General features: G+C 37.1%; 1 protein-coding gene across 11 annotated transcripts in view; it reads right to left on the bottom strand.

The window, feature by feature from the left end:
• The window catches only part of Dgkb (diacylglycerol kinase beta), a 696,100-nt gene that overhangs the window by 407,380 nt on the left and 265,264 nt on the right, over positions 1 to 23,456 (bottom strand). For all 11 annotated transcript variants that reach the window (XM_060367267.1, XM_060367311.1, XM_060367280.1 and 8 more), the window contains 2 exons: positions 13,195 to 13,268; positions 8,280 to 8,354 (listed from right to left, as the gene is read on the bottom strand). In XM_060367267.1, coding sequence (XP_060223250.1) covers positions 8,280 to 8,354; positions 13,195 to 13,268 — 149 coding nt within the window. The remainder of the gene's footprint in view (positions 1 to 8,279; positions 8,355 to 13,194; positions 13,269 to 23,456) is intronic.

Below are 23,456 nucleotides of genomic sequence, written 5' to 3'. Positions count from 1 at the left end.
TTGTCTTAGGTCAGCTCATGTTTGGGCAGACTTGTGAGATTCTCTGGGTGTGTCTCCTGAGGTGAAAGAAAACATACCCTTGCAGCAATCTCCCTGATATTCTGTTTCTGACAACCCTTTGCCCTCTCTTCCACGATGTTAGGAGAGACTTTCTTTAATTTAAATTTTCCATTGGCAAAAAATGAACTGTTAAGTTTTGCAGTACATGTTGATACTTCTTACAGAGCTTGGTATGAGAAATGTTCCTCATATGTTCCTTGGACTTCTGGTCTCAAGTTCACAGTGCTATCAGGGAACATTGAAGAACTTTTGGGAGATGGAGCTTTGCCCATGGAAGTACATCACTTGAAATTGAGAGTTTATAACCTCACCCGATTTCCAACTCTCTTTCTCTCCTACTTTTCTCACTTAAAGATGTGATCTCTCAGCTTCAAGTTTCTTTTCTTCCTGCACACAATAACAGACTCTTCCTCTGAAAATGCAAACTTAAATGACTCTTTCTTCTTGGATTTGCCTTTGGTTATGATATTTTATGATGAGAACAGAAAAGCAGGGAATGCGATTTTTTAACGTGTATATTCCTGTAAAATGTGTGCATGTATACATATGTGTACAATATTAATGCTTAAATACATAATCATGTAAATATGTCTGGCAGAATACTTTATTTTTAGACAGTTTTTGAAATCTGGATAAATTGCTATCAGAATGGTTTAACTATCAAGCTAATAAACATTCAGATTGTTCAACACCTGTTGTGCCGAATCATTTGATGAACAACATAGTGACTGAAATCTGTAAGACCCCCAGTGAAGAAACTCATGTGTAACGCAAACACATTAGTGATACTCATTATAAGTGTATTCCATGTTTTCTTACTTTTACTAATCTGTAAACCTTTATGTTGGATATAAACAATTAAAACTAAATGAAGTTCATCCAGTACACAGGGCAAAGCCAGGAATGTGCCTATACATTTAATTGTAGAGGAGTTTCAGCTCTGCCTGTGTCATATTTTATAGTTACTCCTGTGGAGTAGTGGGATGAAAACTTCACACTGCCTGTAGGGATTTACAGGCTTGTGCATGCTTGGGACAGTTGTAGGAGAGATGGGGTGGATTTTGATAAGTACTCTGTGAGTTTTGAGAAACATTTGTGATGTGACAGCATCACCTCTGACATGGTGCAATAACAGCGACACATGTAAGAGGTCGTACTCTCTGATGTTTGTTACATAAAATGAAATTTTAAGTTAAGAAATCACAAAATGTGTGGAATCTGTTACATCAATGGTAAGCTGTTAATAGAAAAATATCTCAAGGTTTCACTTACAAAAGCATGTCTGATATTTGGAAATATCAGTCTATAGACTGACTGTTAAGTTATATTTTAAAATATTTGTCTTATATTTAGTCCTAGTATATAAAACAAAATCTCCAAGATATGTTCCTCTATTCTTATTTATGATGAGCATTGTAAAGCAGAATTTCCCTATTTAAGAATATTATATTTTCCTCTATTGAAGGACATCTAGGTTGTTTCTGGATTCTGGATATTACGCATAGAACTCCTATGAACATGGTTGAGCAAATGTCCTTGTGTACTTGAGCATTTTTTGGATATATGCCTAGGAGTAGTATAGCTGGAACTTGAGTTAGCACTATTCTTAATAATCTGAGAAAGCACCAGATTGATTTCCAAAGTGGCTGTAAAAGTTTATATTCCCACCAGCAATAGAGGAGGGTTCCCCTTTCTCCACATCCTCTGCAGCATGTGTTGTCACTTGAGTTTTTTATCTTAGCCATTCTAATGAGTGTGAGGTAGAATCTCTGGGGAGTTTTGATTTGCGTTTCCCCGATTACTAAGGATGTAGAGCATTTCTTTAAGTGTTTCTCTGCCATTCAATATTCCTGTATTGAGAATTCTCTGTGTAGTTCTGTATGCCATTTTTTAATTGGATTACTTGGTTTGTTGGTGTTTAACTTCTTGAGTTCTTTATATGTTCTGGATTTTAGCCTCTCGTCAGATATAAGGTTGGTGAAGATCCTTTCCCAGTCTGTGCTGTCATTTTGTTCTGATGACAGTATTTCATTTCAATTCATAAAACACATTTTAATTAAAATTTTAATGGTGATCTGTTAACAAGCCATTTGTGCCTTTTTGTATTTTAGAGTCAAGAGACAATAAACTGTTTCACACATACACAAAAAATTTTGAGATAGATTTGATGTAGGTAAAAGTCTCCAGTGGGGAGTATATAGGACAAGTCATAGATGTTTATTTTAATAGTGTAGAAGAAAGATAACCTTATTTTATGAAGGCCAGAGAGCAGCATTCATCCTATAACCCATTTTAAAACCAACTAATAGATTTCTTAGTAATCTTCTATTAAGTTAATTCTATTCATCATCAGGAAAGAGTCTAGTCTAGTCTAGTGTTTTATAAAACACTCAAACAGCACATGCCTCAAAAATGATAATCAGAACCAAGAGAGAAAATTCTTGAAGTGAGAACATACACACACGTTAATCTACTGGGAAGGAAATAGACCAGGAAGGTGATTCAGCTGAAGTTCATAAATCACAAACGATATTTATTAGATTAACTGAGAGATTCTACAGCTTGGAAAAGCAATGTGCTGAAAGAGGAAAGCTGCAAAGGGATTGACATTTAGGAAGGACAGCTTAGCTAGAACCAGGGGTCGAAGGAGACACAAGTCATCTATAGAGCAGAGAAATAGACAGTGGCAGCACAGCCCACTCACAGCTTCCTTTGGGATAGAGCAGAGGAAGTGTTTCGCAGGCAACCACTGAGACACAGTGTGGACATGGTTATGAATATTCTAACTCATAAAACACCCTGATTAAACAGGAGCCTAATGAACAGCTTTTGGAGAAGCTATTTGATTTAAATCTATAAAAGATATGTTTAGTTCCTGCTTCATCTATTTTTTTAAAGTACTTCTAGGAAAGGAACAATAAAGTTTTTTTAAAAGATTAAATATTAAAAATTAAAAGTGTATTAAGACAGGGAGAAAGTGACCAGTGGGAAACAGGGACTGTGGTGACGAGGGTATGAATGTGAGATTGCCATAATGAAGCACAGCATTCTGCATAACTAATCACTATTAACATTTTAGCAGTGGATAAATGGTAAAGAAAGAATTTTTTTATGGTCCAGTCTTAGAGATAAGGATTTCTTACAAAGTAGAAAATATGAGGATTCATTAAGCATAGGATTAGTTATTATAAAATAGTACGTGGAAAAAAAGAGAAAACTACACACTGAAATCACAAAGAACAAATCTGAACAATTCTCAGTGAGTACATTAATATTTATGAGATGGTACATTTAAATAAACAAAAAAAGAGGAGTAAAGGTAATTGAGAAAATGAAAGAATTCATGTTTCCTGTAAAGGTTAGCAGTGTACATGAGAAAAGGTCCATGTTTGAAACGTCTTTCGTTTGCTCCTTATTTGGCTGGGGAATAAGACTGATAATAGTTTGATAGGTTAATCAAACAAATACCATCTGTACTATCTGTGCAAAAATGGCAGGCATTTGACCAAAGACTGCGCTCATGGGGTTTTCCTTTTGTACTTGAGTCTTTGGAAAAAAGACACCACGATCATTAAGGTCTGCTCCCTCTCAGTAATATAGTAGCCTATGGAATTAAAAGTGCTTATTTTGTAACAATTGAAAAACAATGACAGGAAGGAGTCTGTCGTTCTGTCCCATCTGTGACACACACAGGCAGGAAAGGGTTTCTGACTCGGTGCATCCCTGCGCTGCCTGCAGGGGAAGCTTAGAAGACGTTCAAACCACAGCGCAAGATACGTGAAGACAGTCATGTGGCTTCAGTGCCATCCACTCAGCCTGCTGCCCTTTGTTTGTGGCGATTTTGTGACAGGGTCTTGCTAGGTAGCCCTAGCCAGCCTGAAACTCGCTACGAATTCCAGGTTGGCTTCGAACTTGGATAATCCTCTGGCCCCTGCCTCCTGAATAGTTACCGCGTGCTTTCTGGCATCTACTGGGAACGTGACATTGTTTCCAAATCTCTGGGCCTCCAGCACCGTTTAGAAGTATGAATATAACCGTAACCACCAAACACAAGCCACCACTAGTCGCAATGATATTTTTGCTGAACTGGATGCGGAAACCACCACTTTGGTAAGTTCAGCCTCTTTGTACAAAGCACTCAGAAATATGCATAAAAATAGACACGACGTTTTCTGCTGTCACTCTCTCTGATTTGCCCAGGTTATGAGGTTTGATGCTCTACAGCTAGGATGGGAAACAGCACCTTCACCTGGTTAGAATAGCTCTCCCCAAGGCATTGGACAGCAAAAGTTGAGGAGAGAATGAGGAAAGGAAAAACGTTATTCACTGCCGGTGGGGAAGCAAAACGATACAGCCATTATGCAAATCAGTTTGGGAGCTCACTTAATATAAATGTATCTTAAATACATTTATATCTTAAATATACATTTAATATAAATATAGTTTTATGTATAGTTATACATAAAGTTGTTTGCTTAATATTAGGTCACAAACAAAATCAGAAAGTAAAAAAAAAATGTATGTGTGTGTATGTACACATGCATGTATGTACGCATGTGTGCAAGCATGCATGTGTGTGTGCGTGCGCATGTGTGTGGGTGTGTAACTGTGGGTAAGATCTAAAGCTTTAGAGCTGAAACCTAAAGAGGATGAAGGACCGATGTAGGCAAAGGGACACAGGAGTGCTGAAAGACGATATGAAAGTAATCTATTTGCTGGTTTCAATGCTGTCATTGTCGCCTGCAGCCCAGGGTGGATGTGTGAATTCACCATTCTATTGTGTACTGAAGTAGTAAGCAGCATATTTAGCATTAAAAAATATCCAATAAGTGTTCTTCCCTTGACTGAATGATTGTGAGAGTTGGGCTTCCTTTAATTCCACTATTAACGCAACAGAATGTAACATGACCATTGCTTAATACACTTGTTTCATTGACCAATTTGAAAAAAAAAAAGCGATTTACTGTTTATTTTTTGAGATTATAATATAATCAAATCATCTGTTCTTTTTCTTTACTCCCTTCAAACCATCCCAAAAAATTTCCTGGGAAGAGTAGTTTTATAACCTGAAAATTTTCTCTTTTATTTTTTTGCTTAAAATTATAATACATTGTTCTAATACAGTTTTACTGAATATTTGATGTGCTACATAAAAGTACTCTTTGGAAATAAAATATCACTTATTTAAATTTGTAATTGGAGGTATGCTTAGCTGTTTCTGCTTGCACATGTCTACACGGAGACTCTGCAGATAAAGAGAGGAAAGAGTTATCATTACCAAGAGTTTCCCAGTGAACGCTTACAGTGTGTGTGGCTAGGATTGTCACTCTGTTGCAGGTGTGCACTGCCTTTCACTACCAGGAATTTCGCTTTCACACTGTCTCTGAAGAAACAATCCACTTAGATAGTTTAATAGAACTGTCGCCGAGATTCCCAACTCTGTACGCGACAACACATAGCAAGATAAATACGTCGTACTGGTGTAGGGGGCTCCCAACTGCTTAGAGCTGTCACCCAGGACTGGCGCTACTCCTGGGATTTTGATTGTTTAAAAGTTTCCTGACTCCTATCTGTTCTGAAACCCTCATATTCTTCACTTTCCCCTGGTTCAGTGAACAAATCCACAGTCTTCCACAGTTTCATATAACAAGGAGGCTGTACAGCTTTGGTTAGCAAAGCAAGTAGAGGGAAGAGAAAATTGCATACTTGATCAGACATACACAGAGAAATGATAATACTGCATTCTCGCCTACCAAACTACAGAAAAGTGTAAGCTGCACAAGACAGTCAATTTCAAATGTTGTAGGAAACACACATTATATGTTCTTATTTGCATGATATTTTAATGCAAACTTTTTATAGAAATTTAGGAGGAAATAGCATTAAGACAGAATATATTCTCATCCAAGCCATTTTACCTTTTGCGACTTATTCTATGAAACTATTTCAATGTGCTTTTAACACACACACATACGTCCATAGGAAAAAAAATCCTCTGAGAGTGGATTGGGAAGGTATGATAATTTAAAAACAAAACAATCTAAATGGTTATCAATAATGAAACAGCTAATAAACTTATGGATTGTTATTTATCTCAAAAAATTGAAATATTGGGGCTAGAGAGATGGCTCAGTGGTTAAGAGCACTGACTGCTCTTCCAGAGGATATGGGTTCAATTCCTAGCACATGGTAGCTCACAACTGTCTGTAACTCCAAAATCTGACACAGCCATATGCACAGGCAAAACACCAATGTACATAAAATAAATAAATTATAAAAAAATGAAATATCAGTATCTACACAAATGAAAAAAAAGACCTCCTCTTTTCTCTGTTGAGAGAGAATAAAAGCTTGTATAGCAAACAAAGTTTATCTTCCAAGATAAATAAAAATATCTGTTTATATAAGCATGTACATATTGGAATGTCATATGTAGATGGATAGATAAATGATTTCATAAGTATGTATGAGGGATTGTTCAGTAAGGCACACTAGCATACAATACTCCCTGGGGGGTTGAAGTAGAGAGAAATAACTATTTTTCCCTATATATCTCATTATAGTGAAGGTATGTTAAAATTGCATACACACACGCACACACACACACATATATATATATATAAACTTTCATTTATTCAATATAAAAAAGAGTAGAGAATATAAGAATACATAAAATCTGAAGAGGAAAGCTAAGCATGTGATACTTATTCTGAGAAGATGAAATAACTGAAATGGGAAAATATGATAAAACCAACATTATTACAGTGTGCTTACCCATAAAGGACAAGCGTATTATTGCTAATTATCAGTTAGCATTACTACCAACAGCACTGAAGATGAGTATATTTGAATAAAGACACACTACTTAGCAATGTGCCTAGTGGACACAGGCCCCCTTAGCGTGGCAACTTTCCTGGAAGGTCATCATTCCTCCTCTCTATTTAGGGTAGATATGGAAGGCACACAGAGGCTAGGTTATCCTGCGTGGAGTTGTGTTGAGTGGATAAACTTTTAAATACATTATTCCTCAATCCTTTAAAATAAGCTACTTCTGTGGCGTACAGAGAATATTCCACAGCAAAGAAGAGCATCATCTCAAGAGAGCTTCTGAGCCAGCCTCGGGACTTGTCCTGGCCTTGACGTCATTTGGCTCAAGATTTGCTGCCTGTAATGCAGGCTGTCAGGGTATGAAATGGGACACTGCAGCCTTCTGAAATAAATTACAGGGAAAACCTGCTAACAATGGCAAATGGTGTCAAAATTCATCATAAACCACTCAGTGCTTAGAAACCTGTCCTGGATGGCAAGCACCAAAGTATATAACAGACAACTTCAGTTCTAGGAGATTATGCTAATTGTTTTATTAACATGATTTTACATATATAATCATGATAGAAAATGTATTCATATTTGAGAGAACAAACCATTTGAGTATTTAGCTCCTAATACTTGGAAAACACCCCACAGGACTTACTTTAAACTTGGTTTTCTTTTGTTTTTAAGAGGGTACAGAGGCTTATTCAGCTTCTCTGCTTTCTGTGGTCTACTGTTTACTGCCACGCTGGCAGAGAGAAAAGAGGTCACCGCGAGAGGATGACGTTAATAACCTAATGAAGCCAAATTAATAATAATTTAGTTCAGTCTACGTTTATGAAATCAAAAGTACATGTTTCATATTGAAAATATAATTTTATTCTACTCTGCCTTACCTATTAATAATAAACTATGTTATAAGAGAGTGGTATTCATTAGATTCTGCAGATAATAAAGGAGGAAATCATATTATGATTTCTCGTCTTTGTTAATTAGTTTCTTTTTTCAGACTGCAACAAATCTATACTTAATACCGAACAAGTAAAAGACAGCAGTTCTAACAAGGCTTATTAGCTTTCATTCTTGCTATGCTCTATGTGTGTGAGTGTACGTATGAGTGTGTGTGAGTGTGACTATGTGTGTGACTGTGTGTGTATGTAAATGTGTGTAAGTGTGTGTTCAGTATTATTAGTAGTGCCTACAATATTTAGAACAAACGCCAACATGAAGTGTGTTGCCAGCTATTTTGAAGAACATGGTCTGTATCTGCTCCTCTTATGTAGCTGCATCTTTTTTTTTTTTTTCACATACTGATCTCTCTGCAGAAGTTAAGTAACATTTCTTGACATGTCACACTGGTCACTGAATTAGTCAATGATAATGAAGTTATCCTCATGCTTACTTACCCTGGCATTGGTCCATTTCCAGAAAGGCTGTAAACCTGACGAGGATTTAGAAGATACTGGAATTTTCTGTAAATTCTATAAATGTGAAAATATGGAAGGCAAGGGATTTAGTACAAAACAACACCAATTTCAAAAATGTTATATCCTCAATGTCACAAGGATACAGGTTTGTACTTAAAGAATTTTTTTATAAATCCATCCTTAGTAATATCAGATTTATAGTTGTACACAGAATGAATGGACCTGCAAAGAAAGTGCACAGACCTTTTAAAGATAAAACAGCTCGAGGGTCGGAGACACCACACACATCGCCATAATGCGGCAGCTGATAATCCTCCATTAAACATTATTTCATTAATTAGAACTTAAATACATATTTAAAAATTATTTCAGTAAAAATTCCTAAAAATACTCTCTTAATAGATGGCTGCAGATATAGGCTTCTCTTCACAGATCTCAATATTGTTATTGGACCTAACAAATAAAGATAAGAATTATCCCACATATAATAAAGTATGATTATATACTTTATAGTATACATTTGTATAAGTAAGAAAGTGTATGAACATCTTCAGCTCATAAAACTACTAAGTTGTTCTAACAGGTAAATTTTCAATTACATAGCATCTCAAAAATGATATTAGAGTCATCAGTCATTTCCCTTTCCTAGTCCAAGAACTGGAAGGTTAGAACAGCCCTTTGCCTTCTAAGGGAGCGGTGTCTCTCACCCTTGGATGTCCTTACCCACAAGTCTTAAGTGAGGAAATGGAAACACTCAAACATCTTCACCGTGAGCCTACAGCCCGTCTCGTCTCTTAACCTTCCCGTTAGACGACACTCTTGGCGAGAGTGACAGGATGCCCTTTCAGGAACCCAACTCGACTTCATTCACCTGCTGAGCATCTATTTATGTAACACCCGGTACGAGAGTGCTTTTTCAGAGACTTCTCAGTCTTCACACACATTCATTCCCACCTCCAAACTTTCACAGCAACTGTATTTTAAACCTTTCAGTGTCAACATTCTTCATGTGGTTTTGTAAAATGTGTGTTGACAGGCACTCCCACCCCCATCCTTAAACCTTAGGTCTTTAACCCGAGTGATAAAAGATGTTAGTATAGCTTAGACGTGCCCAGCAGGAGCTGTCTGAATTGATGTGTGAAAATTTTCACACCTGTTGACTGTTACAGGAAACTTTGTGTGACTATATAATTCCATGACATTTTGCCATTTATTCAACATATCAAAGTAAAAAAAAAAAAAAAAAAAAAAAAAAGAAAGAAAAAAGAAAGTGTAGGTATATAGGGAATCCTGCTGTGAAAGAAACCTCTCACAGGAAAACTTTGCATTCTGAACGGATCTCTTTAAACTCATCTTTCTGTTTTATTGGACAGATCCTTTTATAATTTGACAGTTTTATACATGTGTTTAATGAAACATGGTCATATTGCCCCACCTGTTTCTGTTCCCTCCATTCATCAGTGAAGCCAGTGTTGCCCTGAGCAATCTTCAGCCCATACATTTTTCTTTGCCACTTTCATGTTGACCTTGATGATTAAAAGTAAATTTAAGTGACCGTGACGGCTTGTTTGGTGTTTCTAACCGAGGATCTTAGCTGTTCCTGTGGTCTTGACTAAAGAGCAGTTCTCCTCTGCCAGGCAAGGCTTTCCTCTTCCCTGTGAGCACAGCCTCAGAAGGAATGAACTTGGAGAGGTGATGGGCCAGGTGGGAAGGGCCCGTTCAAATCAGCCCTTGTGATCAATAATGTGATTTCCAGCCATGCATCCACCTCCTCCTTCAGGTCTTCTTATGCTTTTGTAAAATCACCCATTGATTTCCACTTGTGCATGGCTATGGACAATGCGCTGGACTTTGGGCCACCTAATAGGTACTAGGCCTCAAAAGGATGATGGCCCCTGATAGCTGTTATAAGCTAATAAGAGCTACTCAGGAGTAGGTCTCCTGACACCCTCCACCATCTGTTTGGGAATTTTGGATGGCTTAATCTTCCTCTGTTGGGTCCTCTACAGATAATAGCAGCTACTGTCAGTTCTTGGATGAAAATCAGTATCGTGTTCAGGAGACAGCATTTCCCAGCAACTTTCCCCATGCTCTAGGGGTAAATCTGCTGACCCAGCTGACCACGAGGGAGACCCCTTCTTCCCTTACCACTCCATGTTCATTCCTTCTGAGTCTGCACCCACTAGAAAAGAAGCAACCCTTGCCTATCTGAGGAAGACTGGTCTCCAGTCAACAGTGTAGTAGCGGCTAGCCTCCCCTTTGGGGATCACCAAACCAGCTCTCAAGTTCCCTTAATTTGAGTTTTTTTTTTTTTTGAGTCAATTATTTTATTTGTTTTTATTTTTTCTTTTCTTTTTCTTTAATTTTTCATCAATTAATGGCGAAGGTGAGCATATAAATAACAAAGACTCAAGTATATTCATTAGAGCACACAAAGCCTCACTGTCCTTACTATATCCTTATGACTTCAAACTACTTCTACCTGACTTGCTTTTAAGAAAATATGTATTAAACAATTGGACGCATGTTATTAAGCTAAGGGCCACTCTACCTGACTTAGGCTATCTTAAAATAAATGTGTTGAGGTGTACTTTCCTTTAAAACATGTTTTATACTTTTTCTGCTAAGACTTTGTCTTTAGTGTTCAGTGTAGAGTTAAGTCTTATCTAATTGTTTGTGGCCAGGTTACATTTTGTCTTTAAGGTACTCGTAATGTTATTGTTTCATTTCCCGTGTTTTGAAAAATCTAGTTCAAAATTCCTTACTAACGCCAACATATTGAAATATTTTCCTTTAGCACTTTAATTTGTGGTTAAGTCTTTAGTCTGTCTTGAGTTAATCATTGTAACTGGTGAGGGTGAAAAAGCTAGTTTGGGTTTTTTACACTGGATCTTTAATTTTCCCAGTGGATTATTGGAAAGGCTTCCTTTCTCTAATGTACATCCTTGAACCTCTGTCCAAACAGTTGGCTGTCCTGGAAGAAATTTACTTTTAAACTCTTTATTCTGTTCTATTGTCCTATGTGTGTCTATGCAAGTTCCATGGGAATTGATTAAAGGGTTGTAGGAGATTTTGAATTCAGGTTGGATAATTCCTTAGCTATTTAGTTGTACTTAAGTCTTTCTTTCTCCTTTTTCTTTTTCTTTAAGTGAGATGATATAAAATCTAGTCTGTAAAGAATATTTTATTGGAATCACATTGAACCTATAGATTCAGTTGTGTAATTTACATTATACCAGCATTGATTATTTCAAGCTATGAACATGAAAAGCCAGGCTATGTTTTATGTTGCCTACTGATCTTTAGTCAAGGTTTTATAAATTTCATTACATAAATATTGCCTTTTGAATTGAAAATATTTTAGAAGCTTATTTAATTTTGTGGCTATGACAAATTGATTGTTGTTGAGAAGGTCTCTCACTATAGAGCCCAGGTTAGCTTAAGAAAACACGCACTATGCAGCCTTGGCCAACCTCAAACTGCTAAGTGCACACGCACCTGTACCGCCACACCTGCTGCAAAATGGCTCACCACAGCCAAGAACTGGAGGCAACCAACATGTCTACCATATTATGAACATACAAAGTACACATGGCACGGCTTCGCTGTGGAAAACATTTAGCCATGAACAGTACGGAAGCCTGTCATTTTCTCACCCCATAGACAGACCTTGAGATCACTATGCAGAGTAAAATGAGCTACGCAGAGATAGATAAGTACAGCAGGTCACACTTGTGGAATCTAAACATGCTGATCTCAGAGGTGAGAGTACATTGTACATTCCCAAAAGCTGTGATCATTATGGGAAGGCTGACAAGTGGGCACTGAAGAACAATTACACAGGAGCAAAATGTCCTGTTGTGCTATCACTCAGTTAAGTAACAAGAGATATTGTACACTTCTGAGGCTAGAGAAAAGAAGTCTTCACTGTAAAGAAATGATAAACATTTGAGGATATCTATCTATATCCTGATTGTACATTAAATAATGTTGTAACTATACCACAAGACAACCTATTACTATTTTTTTTGCTTTAATTATTTATGAAGTCAATTTAATTACAGAGATACATGTACTATATGGAGATTGTTAGAAAAGGTAATTTTGCATTATTTAATTTTTATTTTCATGAGCAACACAGCTGATCTCTTTAATTAGATATTGTAGAAATTTAAAGTTTTGAGTTATTAGTATGTCATAAGCTTCTCAGAGTAAAACATAAATATATGTTGGGAAAAGGTAGTTTATAATAATTTGTTGAAAAACATGAATAAGCTTCAGCTAATCAAAATTATTCAAAAGTTAAATGACAACGGAAAAATTAATTTTCAAAACTCTAGTATTGGGACATTAAGTCTTCTAATTGGTTGTAAACAACAATGGACTCTGATCCACAGTGACAATGTTTTCTTTTATTTCTTTGCACATAGGAGATTTAAAATGACATCCCAGCAGGGTTTAGGCAGGTGTAACTGGTTTTGTGACTCCCATCTTCAACTAGAACACATTCTTCAATGGTTTGCTACTCCTATTTGTGTTACATAGTACGACTTCATCATTAATCCATCAAAAAAGCAAAATCTAGTATTTTCAGCTAAAATACTGAGGTGCCTAGCAATGTAGCTTGTTTTTTCATTCCTGTTAGACATACTGTGCATCACCAAGAAAAAACAATATCATGAACTCTGAGACGTAGGCAGAAAAGTCACTGTAATACAGTTTGCCTAGAAGTTGCATAGAAATTCTTTTCCTTGGTAATGGTTGTGATTGGCCTCAGTTTGTCCCATTCGGGTGGTAGCTAGCATCACTAGAATTACTATTCATTGAAAAGCAGTGTGATTTATCTTTTCCCTTTTATGATACAGAACAAAGGACATGACTTTTAAAAGCATACCGTTCTCCTTGCTTCCCGCCACTTTTGGGATTGACAAAAACTAGAAGCGGGTGTGTCCCAGGAACAGGAGTGATCTGGAAGGAAACATGGAGAAATTGTTAGGCTGTGGCATGGTTAGCGCTACTTTTTAACTATATTTTACACATGTTTTTTACATCTCTTCCTTCCTTCTCTGTTTTTTTTTTTTTTTTTTTAACCAGAAAAGGGGAACTATTCTGGATATAAACGTGGTTTTGTTTCGATCCCAGGTGTAGGATATGGGACTGATTTAGACTGTCCACAGCAGCAGACTGTTTGCCCCATGCCGGCTCTGTGAGGGGCTCTTTGCCAGATGAAGACAGTTTAAATCTGAGGACTCCGGAGAGGGAATAAATTCCAGCGCACAGAGAGTGTCGGTAGCTCTGAGAAAGAAGGTTGCTGGTGCCTTCTCCTTGCTGCTCCTGGTTGCTGTTGATGCGGTGTGATGAGAAGAAGTTGGAGATACCCTGAAACGAAGCCCCAAGGAACCCGATGCCCCGAACAAGAGGGAAGCAGCAAAGAAGGACTGCTAAGCCCCTTTTCCCCAATAACCCTTTTTCTCTCCTGCCCAGTGTTGGGGTGCTAGAAGAGGTTGGGGTGGAGAAGGAAAGAAGAGATATTAAGAAATGTAAATCATTAAAAACTATACTAACAAGTGGTTCCCAGACACTGGGCTTGGAATAATGAAAAATCTGGTTTCTAATGCCGTAGAGAAGATAGCAGGGTATGGAGACAGGAGTAGATTGTTTGAGGATGTGAGGAAAAGGTTTACTGCGGCTGTTTCCACGGGTTTCTTTCCTGCTTTACTCCCCAAGGGAATTCTCTGATATTCATTCTTCATCTTCCTGCATTCCGTTTTAAAGAAGGTTGAGAGAATGGTTGAACAATCGGGAAAGTTGGCAATGAATGTATAGGGGTTTGAGAAAAAAAAAAGGAAAAGGATGAAATAAGTCTACCAGAAGGTTCACTCGTTTTAGAAAGGATTGCAGAGTTGGCAGGGCGACTAGAGAATTTTCGGGTGGAGGTTGAAATGCCTGGAAAGCAAAAGGCGCCAATGGTAAAGGGAGAACACTTGGTAAGTAAGCCAGCGTTTCCCACGATTGCCGCTCCACCCGGGGTGAGGCAAGGGGCTGGAAGGAGCAGAAAAGATCACAGGGCAAAAGGGTTAAAGATAAAACCCTATTTCAAGAAAAAAAGGTTAAACTTGAACAAACTGAGGTGCCAAGAGAGCAGCCTCGGGTTAAGAGATTACCACCATTAAATTTCCCCCTCGCCACCAAAAGCCTTAGCTATCAAAATGCTGGTGCTTTAATTATGGTAAATTCAGTCACTTGAAAAGAAATTGTGACCGAAATGCTAAAGTCTTAGAGCTCAAAGTGGCCGGTGCCTTAAATCTGCTAGAGAAACAAAAGAGCAATTTCTGGTAGCATTGAGTTCTCAGCAAGAACTGGAGTTTGTAGATTTGCCAGAGAAGAAAACAAGCCATTTCTGGTAGCACTTAAGTTCTAGGCCAGAACTGGAGTTGGTAGATGCTGTGATAAAAGGCATCATTTGGCTATTGAATGCATGTCCAAAACAGACATATGAGGGAAATTCTTGCCCTCAGGAAACGACTTTGGAGTCCTAGCTTGAGGCTCAACAGCAAAGGGTCTGAGCCTTTCTAGACAAGAACAGCCGAGTTACCAGGTTATAGCAGAAACTATTCGTCTAGAAAGGGTTTAGTTCCTTGATCATCTCCTTGGCAGTTCAGTATCCAAGTGGGTTCCATTGTAATAGGAACAAGGACTGTATCTGACATGAACTGATTGGCTTGCTCTTTAATTACCTCCCCCTGAGGGGGGGAAGCAGCATTACCAGGCCACAGAAGAAGACACTGCAGCCACTCCTGAAGAGACCTAATTGACTAGGATCAGAAGGAAGGAAAAGAAGACCTCCCCATCAGTGGACTTGGGCAGGGGCCTGCATGCAGGGGGTGGAGGAAGGGAGGGATTGGGACTGGAGGAGAGAGGGAACCACAGGGGGATACAAAGTGAATAAAGTGTAATTAATAAAGAATTTTTTTAAAAAAGTCTTATTCATATTAAAAGAAAAGCCAAAATGCCATTTTTTAAACAAAAAGGGGGAAATTTTTTTGAATAATATTCTTTATTAGTGTGATTTCAAAGATACATATAATTCTGAGCTACTTCATTTATGCTTTTGGCATTTTATCTTTCAGGTTTACATGTATTTCCCTCCAAACTTTGTGGTAAGTACATTTTTATATTAATCAGGAACAAAGATGAGTTAAAACAGTCTTGTCCCTTGGAATCACCTACCAATTTACCCAGGTCATCCCATTGTCTAACTCTACCACGTGAATGAGCTTAGACTACTGATTCTCAAATAGTTCCTTCTGAACTGCAGGAGTGGACCATGCCAGAGCTGATTCCACGAATCCCAAATGAAGTTTAGAAACCTGTGAAGCTCTTCATCCCTGATCATTTTCTTGCATATTTAGAGTCATGATCTGGCCAGGTGACACACCACTTATTCTCATACTTTTTAACTCTATTTTATTTTGGTCTCTTAATATCTCTTCCTCCCTTCTCTTCCCCAATCCTTTCTAACTCCCCAGTATAGGGTAGGAGAGAAAGAATAGTGGGGAGAAGGTCTCAGTTTCTTTTTTAGTTGCTTCCTGATGGTTACAGTTTTCCAGTTCTTTGGGGAAAGTCGAATCTTCATTTCAGGATATCTCCAAATTCTCATGCAACTGTATCAATAGCAACCAGGAAGATGGGGGGGAGCACCTTCTTTCTCAATACTCTCTGGGCTCTGGCCCTTATTTCCTCTCCAGAGTCCTCATAATTAAAGTATCTGCAGCTGGCAAAGAGCTCCTCTCATAGCCCGCATGAGACAAATAATTTGCTGCTGTGAACAACCTGAATCAGTCCCATAATTCTATACCTGGGACAAAAAACAAAAACTTGTTTATATCCACAACATGGCATATGAAGAACAGCCTGTTATCTCTCAAAACAAACAAACAAACAAACAAACAAAACCACTCACAAGTGAGCTGTTCTTTAAAGTATATCTGCAGCTACTAGGGAAAGAATAATAGGCAAAAGATGAAAAACAAAAGCTACAGTTTTGAAACAGTCTGTGAACTAGGAACAGTAAGTTTAAAAGAAACGTTACATATAGAAAAGCTGCTCTTTGCAGAGTTCTAACAGAGCTGGTGTTCTACATGGAATCCATCTTGCCTTGGGGGCCCCTTTAGAACCTAGTGTTCCAGCTCTTTCCGCAGAATTTTTTTCTTCTTGTTTTGACAACAGTCGCAGTGAGCCATGCCTATTTGCTAAGCAGTTTATTAACTACCGGTCCCCAGCACTCCCTGTGTACACTGGACTGTGCTCTGATCACTGCCTTCACTGTCTTCATCACTATCCTTCCATATGTGCATCAAGAAAACAGTGACTTCCTGGTCTGATTGTAGCAATAAGTACACACTCAGTCCACAAGTACATTATTTGAACTCTAGAGAAATGGGCCAGGAAGGAAATCAAGTGTGTTGGTGCACTGGTACCACCAGGGCACTGTTTTAGGTGTAGTGGTGTATCTGATTTCATTGTTACAGGGTAGACACTAATAAAGGTTTACTGCATAGGAACACCATTATTCAAAGAAGAGTGATATCATGCTTCAATGGAGTTTAGAACAAAAATTAAAACTATTTTAGAAAAAAAATGAAACTAATAGAACATGTTAAATATTAAGTTAGGAAGTAGATTCAGGTTATTTTTATGTGGTGTTATTTCTCCCCTGGAGACAATCCTTAAATATTTAATGTGACAATTGAAAGCAATCGTTTCATTATATCATGCCCTTTCTTGATGTCCGTTTTAATGTATCAGTTAAAATATTCTTTCCTCCAAGTCTTAACTGAAATGGCATCTTCCTAATGAGTTTGGGCAAGAAAAATGTTAAAATCTTCATTTTGCCTAGAAGTGAAGAATGAATGAGTTAGTCTTTATTTTCCTACTGTAACCCAACTCTAAAGTCAGTCACTGTATTTGTCTCTTTTGTTTTTCCTGATAGAGAAAAAGCTCCCTCTATCCTAATTTACCTCTCAGTCACTAAGGGCAGGACAGCTGTAGAATCTAGTTACTTCCGGTTTCTTACTGTAACAAATGTGCTCAGTTAATGAGAATGAAGTGTCCGCTATCATGAAACCTTGGTCCTGATGGCATGGAATAGTTGTCTATTTTACCCATCAAAAACTAACGTGTGGAAACATCAAAAACACCTCTATCTGAAGACTGACACACAAATTCCTTAATATTTTTTATATTGCAAAACTAGAACTCTTAAATCTATCCTGTGCAAAAATGAAAATGATAACATATGTACATTTATTTTTATTTTAAGCTAATTTAAATTGCTTTCATTGGTTTTAGACTAAAGAATTTCAAAATAAGATTGTGTGTGTATGCATATATGCATGTGGATAGCAGGTATATCAGCATATGTGTGACTGTGTCAAAGCATACATGTGTGTGTATGCTTATATGTGTGCATGTCTATGTGCCTGGATGTTAGGTATCCTCTTCACACATGTGTTAGATGGCTCCTTCAAGCATTTCCCTAACTTAGTTTTGAGACTAAATGGCTTGGTGTCTGTAGTTCATTGACTGTTTTTCTGTCTCCGAGACCCCTTGTTTATGTTGCAGGAGTCCAATGCTGCTCTTGGCTGTTCTTGATGGGCACTGGTTAAATGAACTCAGGTGTTTATTTTTGTGTTGCAAGTCATTTTCTAACTAAGCCATCCCCAGCTCATAAATAAGGGAGTTAGGTAAAGTAAGAAAAATTTAAATATTTGTAATAATGTCTTTTCTTTCCTAATTTCTTACATACTTAATTATTACAGCAGGTTATATTTCAAATTCACACTTGATCAGAATTCTTCTGAAATATTTTGAAATCCTTCCTGAGATAGTTATTAAACCATTTGAAGACATCATTATAAATTGGAACAAAGATTGTTAAAAACTGGGTTCCAACTTCCATGCTATTATGAACTAATATATCACAGACTATATTATAAAATAGTGTTCTATAGAATAATACAAACAAGGATATCATTTGAGGCTAGTGTGACAGAGAAATAAATAAGCAGAGAAATTCGAGTTAACTGGAAGAATTTAGATGGTGTTTCAAAAATTCAAATGCCCAGGATACAAATATAGAAACAGTAGTGTTGGTTGCATACTTTCCTTCTGCATCCCTGTGATTATAAAATAAGTCAATCTCAAATGCATCTGCGTATGTCATCAGTTGCTGTGGCTCTGTGCTACTTTGATAATGGTGAACTAACCCACTTAGTACCTATTTTCTTTCCATTCAGTGTTGACAGTGATGAAGCAGCAGCTATGAGGCTCAGGTGTTAAGGGAACATGTAATGTTTGTCAGACCAGAAATTTTATTCCAGGAAAATCTGGCATACTTTTCTATGCTCAGAGAAAAAGCCTTAAAACTGTGTTAACCTTTGCTTCTATAAAAAGAAGGCCTAGCTGCTTGAGTTAAATGCGAGTGCTAAGCAGACAGAAGTCTTAGAGTTGAGAGCCAAAGACCTGCAGTGCTGTCTAGTTTTTGTCAAGCTTGACAAGTTAAAGTATTTTTGCTCCGAGAAAAGGGATGGAAAGAAGAGTTTGAATGATCTTCCTCATCGTATTTTCATCTTGGTGGCTTCTGATACTTATAGAACATGAGTGTATACATTTGCGTATATGTACAAATATAGATGAGTGTTTAAGATACTGAGCTTCCAGTGTATTACCAGGCAAGAAGATAAAAAACAGGTAGAGAAGCATGGCCATGTCACATCTAGGGAAATGTACTGGCAGCTGCTATGATTGCATCCCCCGTCCGTCCTCTTTCTCCAAGCACAAAGTGAGCTGTTGGAGTGAGCTGCCTCTACATGCAAAGAAGAGACCTCATAATCACCGGTGTGCCTGTGCCATGCCCTTGGAGACCTTGAACTCCAGCTTTGTGATAAATGCATGGCTCAAGGGTAAGCCATTCTGTCCCTGTAACATTTTGTTATGAAAGACCCAGTACCCAAACACAGAATAGCTGGGACATGTGCCCAGAAAAAGCAGGTCTAGCCCTCTTCTTCCTATCCAGCACAGAACTTGGAATTAACAGGACTTTGGGGTGACTGTGAAGATGCCAGAGCCTGAGCATTATACCTGAAGAAAATAGCAAGCCCTCTATACCCTACCGCTGCACTCCACTTAAGTGAGACAGAAACACTGATGATGATACTGGCTACGTCACTTCCTTCCTATTCATTCTTTTGTTAAGAAACCATCCCTTACATGCTGCATGACCTAAATGTGGTTGATGTGAGTGAAAGATAAGACTCATGGTGACTCAGAACAGGATACACATGGAAACAGGCACCCTGAAACTCTTCTTTGTTTATCAAACGTGCTAATATACCCACCCACTCCTTCAGAAAAAGCAATTAAAGACTTAATAGCAAAGGCATGGAAGAGACCCTTCTTCTTCTTTTTTTTTTTTTTCCTATATTATGACACTGTCACTTAAGATTACGGGCACACTCATTTTCAGCCACCTGCTTCAGAACTTAAGTTGTCTCAGATCAAGGAAGATATGACATTGGGTGTGTTACTTCCACTACTTTATTCATTCAAATTCTGCATCCTGATTTCCAGAAATCAGTATAGTGAAATTAAGTGCCTCTTCCCACAACTCAGTCTGAAGCAACTGATTTGTGTTGTAATGTAAATCGTATGTACTGAAGAAGTGAGCATAAGCACTTTGCTTAGTTTCTACAACTTAGTAGGACTGATACGAAGGAATAAAGTTTTATAGAAACGTCCCACAGTAACATTTTTAAAAATTTTAAGTTTTTAATGCTTAAAAAAATCTCATAATCACACAAAAGTTTCACAGAGTATAAAAAGAGCTTTTATACCAAATGAGCTTGAAGGACATTTCCAAAATTGTACTTTATTACTTTATTTTAGTATTGCCTACTCAGAAGAAATGTTCTCTTGCACTGACTCAATCCAGCCCCCAAACCTCGAAGTTAATGTACTTCTGGATTAATACGTAACTTTTTTCTTTCTTTTCTTCCCTATCTTCCTCCCTGCTCTTTCCTCCCTCCCTCCTTTCTCTTTCCATTTCTCCCTCTTCACTTACTGCCTTCCTTCCCTCTTTTCTTTATTTTGAGGTAAGTTCTAGTCTCAACATCACCATCACAGGACGCATGAACTTGCAATTCTTCTTTTTCTGGCCCTGAATACTGGGATTCAGGACATGCACCACCATGACCATTTTATGTAGTTCTGGGTCTTTTCAACCCTTAGGTTCCTGGACACCAGCCATGCATTCTACTGAATTTCATCCTTGGCCGTGGAGTAGTTTCTTTTACCTGAAGTGTTTTATTAAGGCAATTGGTAAAATAAGAAGACCCAGGATGTACATAACAGACATGCATCTATGTTATATTCACATTTATTTTCTTACATCTAATACAACCTTTTCCAAGGAATTTTTTTTTCTTAGGTTATAATTACATCAGTTTACCCTTTTCTCTTTTTAAACATGCTCATATATGCCTCCTTGCTCTCTTTTGAATTTATGGTCTTTAAAAAAATAGATGGTGTAGATGTATATGTATATACATATTTAGAGGACTATAACATGGTCAGTCTGTTTAATGTTACTTGTTTGTATATTTTCAAGGCTGACCATTTCTATTGCATATCTGATTGGTGTGCTCTTCCTTAGGAAAGGCCACTCCTCCCACTGGCCCCATCCTTAGTTTCTGGAAGTTCTTTGTGTAGGACTGAGGCCTTCTAGCCTTCTGCCATCTACTGTGGCAATGCTATGGTTACTGTCCTTTTTCAGGTCATGTTTACGTTGTCATGTTGGTGAGACTTTATAGGTGTAGCTTCGGCTGTAACGAGAGGACACAATCTTAGAGCAAAGGTTCCTTTCTCAACCTTTTCAACCAGAACCAAGTACGGCTCCCTTGAGTTGAATGGGTCTTCAGTCTAATTAGAGTTAAAAATCATCGTTATAAAAACATTTTGAAATAAAGTTTAAAAAAAAAGAGTATGTTACCAGAAAGCTCATGCACTGCTATGCTAAAGTACTTTGTACATTTTGTTGACATAACAAAGCAAAAGAAATAACCATCAATAAATAAATCATCTTAGCCTAAAATGCACAGCTGAAGGTATATATCCACATGGCATATGAGATCATTGTAGAACAGAACAGTGTGTAATAGAGATGAAAGCCATCTTGCGATATTCTCAGTCCCCATTACCCAACCTCTGTGCTTGAAATGTCTCTGAGGCACCCCATGTCTTTTCAAGTTATTGAAATATGGATAGAAAGAGATCACTAATACTGTGTTCTCCTCTATGCTTCAGAGATTTCGTCATTTGAAGTCTTCCCTATTCATGTATAGAAGCAATCTAGTACAATAAATTTAAACTGTGACTCGAGTTAAACTGGTATTCAGATCAATTCAACACATCTCTACATAGCCTTCTGCCTTCTGTAATCTTACTATTATTCTGAGAACCATCAGGATGTGTTTTATTTCTAATTCATATTAATTCTTTCTCCTGAATTGTAAATTTACATGTTATGTTCTTTGGCCTCAGGAGTTTCTTCTCAAACTACAGTAATCACCCAAAGCTTTTTATCATCTCAGTGGATACCAACTCTGTCATTTCAGACCTGCTGGTTTTATACAAACTATCCTTTTAGTCCTCATTTTCCAGTTGGATATTAAGTACGAAGGTCAGTTTGGTCATGGATTTGAAGTGTTACAAACTGTATTCTTTCATTATCCAGGGATGTTTTTATTCAGAAATTTTACATAATATTTAGGATCAAAGTAAATATTTCATAATAAAGTTCAACCAATTATTGTTTCCCCATATTTGTTCACACACAGGGTAATCCTCATTATTATTAGAGTTCTCATATGTTAAAAACTGACATTTCCATTACATTTGATATTATGTTTGAAGTGTAAACCTATGGTGTGAGCCATGACAAAGACAGAGTGCCAAGCCACGGCTATTTGAAGTCCCCCAGGACTTGGGTTAATTAATGAGACTCATCCTAGGGTTATGTATGATCTATTACTTCCTCTAATTAGAAATAATAATCCTGATCATTATACTGGTTAGCTGGAGAGGAGAAAGATGAATGTGCCTAACTATGATTAATCTTCCTTAAGCAGTGTAGGCCCTCCTGTCAATGACTTAGATGCAAACTGGGCTGCAACTCTATGTTTCTTCATGACATACACTTTGTAAAGCACACAGAAAAATAATTTTCTGGTATATATTTTTTACCTGATCTCGAAAAAAAATAATTTTGTTGTTCTAAAAATTATAAGCAAAAAATCATAACATATTTGCCATTTTGAATAAAATAATTGTTACTTAAAGGTTTTTTTTTGTTTTTACATTCTCTTCAAAATTATGAGCTCCCACAACCAAGATGAAACACAATTATGTACAAGATAATACACCAATTTCAACTCAAAAATTTTGAAAATTACAGTTTTATTTATTTACCACTGTCTTGTCTGAATTGATGTCTTCATTTGCCAATGGACAACTTTAGCTGATAATTTCATATGTCAGCTATTTTATAAAAAGTTATGATTGTCTAAGAACCACGAGTATAGAAAATGTTGATAATCTTCAATTTAACACAACTATCCTTGTTCATAGGTTAAATACTTAATTTTCTCAAATATTAAAATATAACTCATATTACTATATCACTGTAAAATCCTTTTGATACACTGTATGCATCATTCAATTCTTGTGTTAAACTGGGAAATTTCAAATTTGACTATTTAATCTTAGGAAACAGACAGTAAAGACATTATTGTTTTAGTGAATAAGTTATTTTTGTCTTCGACCTTGAAACAATACAAAAATGTGTGAATGAACACAGTGTTTAGAAATTCCACCCTTTCATACAGGTTTGTTGAATAAGATACAAGATGGCATAGGAGTGAAACACACAGACCCTAATTATGTTTAATTGTGTTTAATTACTCAGAAATGTCAGACATGGGCCCAACCACTCACTATTGGCAGGGATATTGGAGAATTTTCTAAATTCTCAGCATCAGAACAATAGTTTTATTTTATTTTTAAAATTTAATTTTTTATTAATTACAATTTATTAACTTT

This window comes from Meriones unguiculatus, chromosome 1 (genome assembly GCF_030254825.1).
Source record: "Meriones unguiculatus strain TT.TT164.6M chromosome 1, Bangor_MerUng_6.1, whole genome shotgun sequence".
Classification (NCBI taxonomy): Eukaryota; Metazoa; Chordata; class Mammalia; order Rodentia; family Muridae; genus Meriones; species Meriones unguiculatus.
This window is presented reverse-complemented; position numbering and strand designations above follow the sequence as displayed.